At 42.9% G+C, this 10,911-nt stretch overlaps 1 protein-coding gene across 3 annotated transcripts in view; it reads right to left on the bottom strand.

The window, feature by feature from the left end:
• The window catches only part of focad (focadhesin), a 30,376-nt gene that overhangs the window by 6,323 nt on the left and 13,142 nt on the right, over window positions 1-10,911 (bottom strand). For all 3 annotated transcript variants that reach the window (XM_037479127.2, XM_037479126.2, XM_037479125.2), the window contains 19 exons: window positions 8,023-8,127; window positions 7,741-7,842; window positions 7,538-7,665; window positions 7,264-7,390; window positions 7,025-7,159; window positions 6,143-6,193; window positions 5,606-5,689; window positions 4,971-5,109; window positions 4,677-4,865; window positions 3,480-3,601; window positions 3,299-3,391; window positions 2,918-3,006; window positions 2,373-2,414; window positions 2,177-2,285; window positions 1,428-1,544; window positions 897-1,135; window positions 723-809; window positions 313-460; window positions 9-128 (listed from right to left, as the gene is read on the bottom strand). In XM_037479127.2, the coding sequence (XP_037335024.2) occupies window positions 9-128; window positions 313-460; window positions 723-809; window positions 897-1,135; window positions 1,428-1,544; window positions 2,177-2,285; window positions 2,373-2,414; window positions 2,918-3,006; window positions 3,299-3,391; window positions 3,480-3,601; window positions 4,677-4,865; window positions 4,971-5,109; window positions 5,606-5,689; window positions 6,143-6,193; window positions 7,025-7,159; window positions 7,264-7,390; window positions 7,538-7,665; window positions 7,741-7,842; window positions 8,023-8,127 (2,226 nt within the window). The remainder of the gene's footprint in view (window positions 1-8; window positions 129-312; window positions 461-722; window positions 810-896; window positions 1,136-1,427; window positions 1,545-2,176; window positions 2,286-2,372; window positions 2,415-2,917; window positions 3,007-3,298; window positions 3,392-3,479; window positions 3,602-4,676; window positions 4,866-4,970; window positions 5,110-5,605; window positions 5,690-6,142; window positions 6,194-7,024; window positions 7,160-7,263; window positions 7,391-7,537; window positions 7,666-7,740; window positions 7,843-8,022; window positions 8,128-10,911) is intronic.

Genomic DNA, 10,911 nt, shown 5'->3' with positions numbered 1-10,911 from the left:
TTGCTGACCTGCTGGCTCTCCTCAGTCAGGGTGCGCAGAGTGTTCATGACCTCCTCGGCCTTGTCAGCATCAATAAGTCCTCCATTAAAGGCCGAGACGCCTATACACGCAACAGAGTACGCCAAAACCTGCACAGTTGGACGCAGTCAAAGTGAAATAAATAAGAAATGTCAAAATTCCTGTTCTAATAAATGGGTAACGTTAAACCGCATTGTACAGCACAATTTACCTAAAAGTAATACATACTGCCAATTACTGAGACCATGTTAGGGCGAGGAAATCATGCTGGACCTCTAAAACTAGGGTTTGTACCTCCTGGTGCATGCGTCCCTGCCCACTGCTGTCCTGCAGGTTGGACAGTAGTTTGTCCAGCGTCAGGGTGATGTGGACATGTTGGTCCGTATGTCCACTGCTGCAGAGAGCTGTGAGCACCAGACCCAGACCCAACACACAGCCAGTACTAAGGACGGGGTCGGAAAAAGGAAACTGGGTTGTAAGACCAGTGAAGCTGACATGAATGGGCTTTCTCTACTTGACTTTATGGGAAATAATAGCTTCAAAACAAGAGCACAATTCTGGGAATTTACCAAACTTGAAAATGTTTCTTTATGACAATGTTGACTAGTGTTTGAAACCACTCTATGTTGTAAACCATACGGCCTATTGTTATCCCCTATTGGCTAGTACTGGTTGGTTAGTACTAGTAAGCACTCAGCACTCACTTGTATTCCAGGTTGTTGTTGAACGAGCAACATTCCAGAGCGTCGAGAGAGCCGATGAGATCAGTGTCCTTCTGAAGAGAGACATCACTGAATAACAGGGAGAGACAATCAGATGAACAGTAAAAGATGGGTTGAAGCATGTGTTGGAGCCATTACTACAGACTCGGACCATACCTGAGGCGTTGGTGGTGCATACTGGCAAGCACCATGCCGAGTGCCAGGCCGGAGTGGAACTGGACGGCGTGGGAGTCGTCGGCGGTGGGGGAGCCCGGCAGGCCGGCCTGCAGCGCTGACAGGACCTGTCCCAGACCGTCCCTCTGCCACACCACCAGCACCGGGACCAGCAGTGACAAGGCCAGACTGGCACAGGAGCGAGCGATGGCACTCGCTGTGTTCTCACCAGAGTAGGACCGCTTTGACGGAATGAGGGGGGAATTAAAGGAAGGGCGTTAAAGCTCATTGCATGTCATTTCTCAGTCACACTTTATTATCAACACAAACTCATTGTCTTAAATCAATATTCACAATACACAATTTCAGAGTAAGATGGATAACTGGATTAAAACATTGAATGAACCAAGTGACTACACGTACATTTAGATGGTTTCACAGTGTTTGTATAGCTTCTAAACCTGCTTTGGAATCAAAATAGGGGACCTTTATATATTCATGATAGAACAAACAAAAAGCCCAGATGAGACGTACATGTAGGAACCATGGGAAGACTTGTCCTTTGGCCTTGTAGCTGCTGCTGCTGATGCTGAGCATGGTGTTGACAACAATGGCCAGCCAGCTGGCCGAGGGTACAAACTCGGGTCCAGCCTGCAGCAAGAAGTCAGAGAGGAACATTCATTTCCCCGTCATGATGTTGATCACATGGTTGTTTGGGGGACAGACCTGTTCTGAAGACTGAAATCATTCCTGTACCTGACCAGTGGAAGGTCCAAGATGGTTGTCATTTATTTTGTCTGGCTTTATTTTAATTAACTTGTTTTCTTTGGTCTTCAGATCATCACCAAAATATAGCTTTTATTTCTTTAATAACACATTGTAACAGGCTTTTTTGTCAGTTTGCCTGACGACACCTCTTAAGAATCACTATAATAGCAAATCATATCTTTGATTATTGAGAGATGTTATGATCTTGACTATTTTTGATTAGTAGAAGGAAATACTGTTTGTAACTATCACAATAAAAAAGCAGATCAATTTACTGGCTGCTGCAATAAAACCTGCACGCAGTACTAGGATTTCAGAAATTATTAACACTAGTTAATTATATCCTTCATGTTAAGTGTGTGTGAAATTTAAATTAAATTACTTCCATATGAAAGCATAATTTGCATTCATAAAATAATTATAAGTGAACTTAATAAACCTACCATAGGTATAAATATTGTAGTGTATCCCACAGAGTAAGTAATATATCACATAACAGATTGTGATACTGTTACCCCGAGGCTGCCGTCTCCATCACCAGGCAGGTTGCTCTCATATTTAGCCAGGACAGCAGCTAGGCCGCTCACAGCCAGGATGGAGTTCCCCTGAACCACAGGACTGTCCCTGAAGAGCACAGAGCCCCCACTACGGTTAACACTCACACTGTGTGCGGCAAACTCTACCGTTGAAATGGCGTAAAGAGGGACTCACTTTGTAGCAGCTTTGATGACGTCTGCCATTTGATCTCTGGCCCTGAAAGGGACGAAAAGTGAAGAGGAAGGGAGGATGAAAGAAGGAGATGAAGACCGCAGCGTGAACGGAGGGCCTTTCTTCTGCTAATGCAATTTATTTTCTATTCAGAATTTAGTTGATTTTAATATTTGTACCATAGTAAAATAGACGCACCTTTCAGAACATCTTTTTTGATGCTTAGAATTTATAGCAGTGTTCTCAAGAACATAAGTAGCACGCCATTTTAAATGAAGGCAAAAAAAGACATGAAATAAAAAAATGTTTTTAAAATTGCTACCTGTCATAATATAATGTGTATTATATATCAAGATACATTGACAGGTTTTTATCAACCTTTTCCACGTTATAAGACACATTCTGATTTTGAGCTAAAATATCCTGAAATTGAGTTTCGAGCAAAGTATCAATAGGTAATTGGATTAGAAAGGCCTTACTACATGCTACCGCCAAACTCCCTTTAGACAGCAATCAATAGTGTGTGTGTGTGTGTGTGTGTGTCTTACCACAGCCAGGCACAGTGCTGTTTGTACTGGAGCTCCTGAGGCTCCTCTTGTCCTCGTTTCTGCAGCATCTCTAATTCAGCACGTCGACCCTGAAGACACAAAACACAACCACAATTCATTTTACCATTCGGGTAAAATTCTATATGATTCTGTCCGTCAAATCAAATCAACCAAACGGTAAAGCTGACCGGGGGGAAAGATACTAACCGATTCCCTACTAGGACACCTTAAGAACATATGGATAAACGTTCTGCTTAGGGCGCTCCTCCCATTTTCAGTATATAAATAGATAGATAAACTTTCCTCTCAAGAACCAAATGCAGTGTCGATCATTTCTTCAATAAACATGTCATCAATCCATCAGCTCCCCCAAGCACAAACCTGTAGGACAGCGTGGAAAGCTCGGCTCATGAAACCTCTCCAGGCCTGAGGGAGGAGGAGAGCACGGTGCCACTCAGACGGCTGGATGTTCACCTGCACATCACCAACAAGAAGCAGGCCACAGGTTCCATTGGGTCCATTTTAAATAGTTCAAATCAAAGAGGAGCTGGTGGATACATACTTCGTGAATAAGGGTTGCCAAGGTCTGTAGGAAGCTGCGGCTGCGACTGACGAGGAATCGATCGATCCGTCTGCCTTCACGGTCTGTCTGCACAGGCAGATCGTAACAGAGCAGCAGGCCAGCTAAAACACACACACACACACACACACACACACACACACACACACACACACACACACACACACACACACACACACACACACACACACACACACACACACACACACACACACACACACACACACACGACCTTAAAGGCTTTGTAATCACATACTGAAAGTGTGCATATAGGACAAAAAGAACCCTACACATTTTAAAACACATTTCTATGAAGCACCAGTATGTAGTATTTTGGGGTATGCAGAAATGTAATATAATATTCATGGCTATGTTTTCAGTTAATAATAATAATAATCACCTACAAATAAGCATCAGCGTGTATACCTTAGTTTACAAGCGTCTACATATAGAGCACCACCATGTGACTTGTCCCGAATAGACAAACCAATTACTGCCCCTAGAGACAGCTGTGAGTGTTACTTCAAGGCCTCTGTAGTTTGTGCCACTACCTGGTGTTTGCATGGTATGAATGGCCTCTGAGCTGGGCAAAAAGGGCCACCATGGGTTTGCACCCAGCAGCTCACATTATCTGCAGAGTAGAGAATGGAAACCTCGGTTTCTCCTAGTTTGTTTTCACCTTCTTCGCCTGTTCACTAACTCTCCTGTCATTTCAGAACCAGCGCCCCCTGTCAGTCTGCAAACACATTTAGAACTTGTGGAGCAACATTATCATTTACTTGGAGTTGTGTTTGTGTGCACCTGATCAAAATAAGTCATATTTTCATTGCTTTTGAGCTGTGGTTTGGTCTCCACCAACAATATCAGTCATCTATTTAAACCAACTAGTCTCCAACTGCTATCTGCTATTGAGCAGGCAGTGAATTGTGTTTATATCAGAAATCTTGACAAACTGGAAAAACTACTGCAGCTGTTGAGCCAACCACTAAAACCGGTAGCCAGCCGAAACACTGGTTTGTCATGATAGCTCTCCAAGCTAGCTTATTGCTGTCAGTTTGTGAGCCCGGTATTGAAGTCTCTTGTCAGAGAGCTCGTCCACACAGCATATCGAGATAGGTATTTGTGTATCACAGTTTCCAAAGCTAAACCTTCACACAGGTGGGGGACTGGTTTGCTCACCTGCCAGTCCAGGCTTCAGCCCAGGCTGCTTGTTTTTCTCATACGTTTTTAACATGAATGAAGGGATCCCGGCCATGGTTTTGCCCTGGTCAGAACGCAGGTTCCCCCCCCTCAGGGCAGAGAAGTACACCCCCCGTGGCATTTGGCTCATCTCCTGCCTCACCAGGGAGGTCAGAAAGAGCTCGAAGGCTGAGAAGAAAAATGAGTAAATGAGAGTCTGCAAGAAGAGTCTGTAAGACACAAGTAACCACCAACACTGTCCATTGCTGAAAGCACCACAGCAACCTGATATACCTGGTAGGACCGACACAGGGGTGAGAGCCATCAGCTTCACATACGATGAACCTGGTATGGAGAGATCTTTCTCTTCTTCCTCTTCCTCCTTCACCGTTTCATCCTCCTCATTTTCAGGGACCTTTGCAGCTGGTCTGGCCTACAGAGCAGCAGAGCCAACAAGACGATGTTAATAGAAGATCAGAGAAATAGGAAACTTATTTCCACATTCAGGCAAAGAGCAATGACTAGAGAACCGATCCGTAACGATGCGAGCTGGTCAAATCATAATCCACAAATGGTACTAAATAACCGTTCTACAAACAGTTCAGAAGTAGAACCAAGAGTTCTACAGATAAACAAACTGCTTCATATTAGATTTACAGCTAATTTCAAATTATATTTTCGAAGAATTCAGTACATTGTACAGTTGTAAAGTTGGAGGTCTGTGGTTCATCCTCACCTTCAAATACATCATTGTCAGGTCACATGACGGCACACACATTAAAAAAGTTATGGCTGCAATCCACTACTTTTACCATCAACAATGATTTTCCATTCAAGCACAAACATTTGCTTAACCAGAAAGTAGAGTTTGGGGGAAAACTACTCATTCTGTGATATAATGTTATAGACTTGAGACTGTTGATTCTTACTGCCTCAGGAAGAAGATTTATTGTGTGGACCGCTTCAGGAAAATCTGCTAAAGCCCTGTAGCCACAGCTGGCCACCTCTGGATCCTGTTACAGCAAACACACACATATACATAGCTTTTAACTTAACACACATAGATGACTCAAAGTTTTGAAATATAAGTAGACTGTAAGAGGTGAAGACTGTTTTCATACAGATGACTATCTGAGTAAGGTTTGAGCAAATGTTTCAGGGATCTGTAAAGCTGAATAATGAACATTTTATGGAGAACGCAGCTACGAGAGACACATTTGATCCATGGTTTAAAAAAAACACATAACAGCAGCTTTGTGCTGAATGTGCTGTATGGAGCCAAATCATGGAAGTAAATCTGTGTCATCGGGTATTGAAAGAAAAAGGTGATTGAATTTCTAGCACTGAATATTTATGCATTGAAATTATGTATCGGAATGTTTTTCAACATTAAAATACTGCAAAAAATCACTTAAAATATTCAGCCGCAAAAAAAAAAAAATCACACACAAATTCAGGGCACATACCTTGCTCACAGCATAATTCCAGAGAAAGCTGACCACCTCCTCCTTCACTTTCTGGATGATAAAAAAAAGCATTTGTAAGGCAAACGGTAACTTTCTTTTAAATTTTCTGAAATCCATCTACGAATAAACACTCACTGGTTATGTTATAGCAAACATGTCAGCGCTACTATTTATAGATATAACAACAATCTGAGTGTAAGAACTCAAGACCATTCTCTTGAATTTGTAAACGCAACTAAAGTCAGTGGAGGGTTAGCCTAGCTTAGCATAGAGACTGGGAACAAGTTGAAACTACTAGCCTTGCTCTGTCCCAAAGTATCAACCGCTCTAAAGCTTACTGTTGAACTCGGAGTATCGTCGTAAGCATATAAAACCATTCACAAAGAGAAATGCCGATCAGAAGTTTGTGGGAACTCCATGCACAAAGTAATGTTACATTTCCATCAGCCAGATTTTGTTTAGGGTCTCCATTTGCAAACTGGGTTGTCTGTCGATGAGCTCAGGTTTTGGTCTCTCTTCATGTACAATGGTGAAAGACCTGACAACATCCCCCTGACCATGATATTTCAGATAGCTGCACACAGCCTCAGCACACAGCTCAATAAGAGGTGCTTGTATTTTTCTTGGGAGTACATATCTTTAGAAGTGCTTGCATTGATATTTTTGAACTTTTTGGCTAGGTTCCACCTTCTATAGACACTTAAACCCTGCACAAAAAGTATGCAAACAATGACATGATGGTTATCCATTTATTTACATCTTTTTTTCTTACAGGAAAAAAGTTTAGCCAGAGTGCTGTGTAAATGTTCTACACGTGATAGCCCCTTGTGCAACGAGCAGACAAACTGAAAAAAACGAGTGCATCGAACAGACCTACCATACCTTGTATTCATCCGACTTGACAGTGAGCTGGGGAACCAGAGCCAGAAGTTCTGCTATGGCTTTGACGATCAGGGGACGCGAGTCACAGCTCAGCCCGGGTCCCAGACTCCTCCATGTTGAGACAATGTCCACCACCTACAAGACAAGCCTCATAGAGGTCAGTGGCTAAGTCCACTCTACATGCAGTAAACGTTGGCTACATGTGTGTGTGTGTGTGTGTGTGTGTGTGTGTGAGAGACCTCTGCCCGACACAGCTCCTGTAGTCCTTGCAGGGCGAAAGCAGCAGGGATGGCCATGTCTGGTTTGGTGCACTGGTTCAGAGTAAGTGTGATGACAGCCAACATGTCACTTCCATGTTGGTAAGGCCTGTTACACAATCATAAAACGTGGTGTAAATGAGCGTGTGGAAGTTGAATGACCAAGTAAAACATCTGACTTTAATCCACTCCCTGCTCTTTGTATTAAATCAATCAGACCCCAATGTCTTCCCTCAAAGAAAGCCCCGTCCATGACCTTTCTCTGCAGATGTCCCTGACGCAGGCGGCTCTGGCCAGGATCTGCTCCCACTGGGAGTCCCTCCCCACCACCACCCTGCTGTCCTGCTGGCCCAGCAGACGTTGCAGCTCTGGGTAGACTCGATCCTGACAGGGAGGAACCAAGCGGGTGGTTAGGAAGAGGCGGACAGCAATGCGAAAGGGAGACCACTCATCACGGACCTGTTTCTTCCAAAGAGCGGTCATGAGGCGCATGGCCACCGCTCTGAGCTTGGGGGTGCTGGCCAGCATGTGGAGAGTCTGCAGCACCACGGGGACACAGAACTGGAACGATAGAGCACTTATTGGTTAAGATCAACTGAAATGAGCTCTCGGCGTCCTCTGCTCGTGCACATTCAGAATATCAATCAGGCTTTAAAAAGAACAATCTTCAGCGATGATTATTTGAAACAAGGGTTGTTTGCATTTCATGATGTAACATAAGGCTGCAGAGGTGCTCGGTACCTTGTGAGTCCCGAGGTTTGGCAGGCAGTTCAGCACAGCGTGAGCCAGGACCGGATTCTTCTCCTTCCCAAGTTTGAACAACAGAACAGGAATAAGGGAGGGGACCTGCAGACACAGTATCGTTGGATCAAGCACTTCAGAAGAGGAAATGTATCCCAAAAAGGCCAAACGTACTCAGATTGACACACTTTCGGTCCTAAAATTCTACCCAGCACCATTTGTAACAGAGTTCTCAAATAGTTGTTTGAAAAATGAATGTACAGATTTTCCGAGCCCACACATCCCCACAAAGTAATTATGAACCATGATGCACCACATCCACTCCAGCCTTTTAACATTAACAGACTCAAAAAGGAACCCAGGGTGGAGATCTACACTAATTCCTTTTATCAAAAATGATTGTGGGCGGATTCTTGTTAGGGATTGATACTCCTGAGAGTGTTCTGGATGAAACCACCCATCATGTAATACTAAGGACAGCCTAAGATGGGCGTGATTGCAAATGATTGAAATCATTTTTTAAGCTGAATACGTGTGGGCTGCAGAGAAGCGCACGAGTGGTCCCTGCAACCAGTTGTTGAGTCCATTCCATTCAACGGACCCAGGTCTGACAAAGAGTGAAAATAGGAACTGGTCACGGTCCTTGGACACATGTCGTCAACAGCTCTGCAGTCTAACAGCCTTTAATTAACATAAAGCACTTACTGCTGCCCTGCACCATGGCCGTTGCATAGCAACCACTTCACCTGCTTGAGAGGAAGCACGGTGGGGTACAGAAGAAGGAAATGTTTTTTCCTTCAAGCTGAATCCCCGAAAGAAATGGTGTTGACTCTAAACCACAAACTTCAATCCATAAATGCAGATAAATGATCAATCATTTGTGGGTTACTTTTCTAACGAAAGGCATACCAAGCAGGCAAACGTGGTTCATGTGACACTGGGGAGGGAAGTCCCAAAGCCGTCTCATATGCCAATAACATTCCACCAGCACATTCTAATGGCCGCCAAGTGTCGTTCTGGGAGCAATTAGAGCAGCAGGGGAACACTGGGAGGCCTCTAACGAGCCCCTGTAATGAGCAGAGTATAACAATGTGATATTTCAGTTCATCTTCTGCAGCTAGTGACTCCATTTATCGTTCCAGAGGGTCAGTGGGGAGTCACTTTAAGCCTATCAAACGACCAAAAGCAGAATGCCTTCTCCAAATCGTTTACACCCTACTGCTTTACATTTATACAACAGATTATTCAAATAAAGTTTAAAAAACAAAAGGGAAGTTTAACACCTAAATTTCTGAAAAAATTGAATACAATTTGGGAGTGGGAGACGGCCCCAATAGGTCTCTTTAACAACATAAAATGCAGAGAGAACCAAAACTTTATATGAAACAGGCCCTGCTTTCTAATTCCACCAGTTCCTCCAGGTTTACCTGTCGACCCGATACGTTCAGCATTATGTACCCTAACACAGCACAAACTCCATCAGTACAATGACACACTGGTGGCATATTCACCGCTTTCCTGCATCTCTTTGAAAACAAATGGAAGTAAATAGTACTAAATAATAGTATCCTAGTTTATTTATTGCATCCCTTTAAAATTAAGCTTGCATGGTAAAACATCTGCAGGTTGTGTCATGTTTCATAAACGGAAGTGGGGAGACAACATAGGTAAAAATGGGAGATGACATAGCAAATAACTGCCTTAAGGAATTTACTAATCAAAGTTATATTTGAAGTCACATATCGAATTAGGCAGCAGAACCTGGGCAACAAGTTGATGTACGCCAGTGTTTTCCCTACTATTATAACAAGGGGAAATATTTTTGTTTCTTTTTTGTTATTTTTCCAAGCACGGCAGTTACACACTGACATCAATGAGTTGTGAATATGTCTGTGAGCTTTGACAGACTACTAGCCCGTTTGCCCTACTACCCCCCCCCCCCATTACCAGATGTCAACATTCCGATAATGCCGCCTAGACATCTCATTTCACCGAATTTCTGGCTTTAACTCTACGACACGTTATGCTGTAAAGACTCACAACACAATATCTCAGATTAAAACCAACAACCCACAGATTAAGGACATATAAGCGAGTCCTGTTGACGTCAAGCATCTGAGCAAGTGAGCCAAAGAACAGTCAAAAATATTCTCTTTCCTGAGCTGTTTAGCCAAGAAAGATGTTTTTTTCCCAGTAATTCCACATCAAAATACGTTCATCTACTTCCTGGTTCTAGGTGATGTTATGACCATGGGGAATAGATTGGAATGGCAGCGTATACCAGGTGTCGATTTCCACAGGGCAGCCCTTCACGGACTCTTATTGGCTATCAGTTCTGTCAATCAGATTTTGTATATCTCAAATCAATTGTCTCTAACGATTCAAATAAGATCATCAACATCCATAAGTGATATACAAGTTAAAAATAGAATTTACAAAAATACAAAAAGGCACAGATATGCCTAAATGCCCATTTTGGAGCTTTTGTCAGAACTGTCAATACTAAAAACTCCTCTTCTGCTTCACTTCATCAAAGTAAGACTTTGCAGAGAGAATATTCATTTATGGAGTTATCATTAGAGAGGATTAAAGCTGAAAATGCATCATTCCAAAGTGGTAAACATCTTCAAAGGATTTTTTGGGGGGGAAAACCTGAAACCTTTTTATTTATTATCATTTTACTATTAACCAGTAACAAATACACTAATATTTACACATCTGAACAAATCTCATAGGTGTTCCCTTCTATTACATCACAAAAATAATTCAAATAAACCTTAAGGTTGTAGAGATATGCTCTTTTAAAAAATGGGTATGCAAATTGAGGCCACTACATTGTAAGAAGAGGCAGCGGTAGCTTTACTTTGGCCTTCCGAAGTGAAGCTGGTG

Source organism: Pungitius pungitius, chromosome 1, assembly GCF_949316345.1.
Source record: "Pungitius pungitius chromosome 1, fPunPun2.1, whole genome shotgun sequence".
NCBI lineage: Eukaryota > Metazoa > Chordata > Actinopteri > Perciformes > Gasterosteidae > Pungitius > Pungitius pungitius.
Note: the sequence above shows the minus strand (reverse complement) of the source record. Positions and strands in the feature narration are given on the sequence as shown.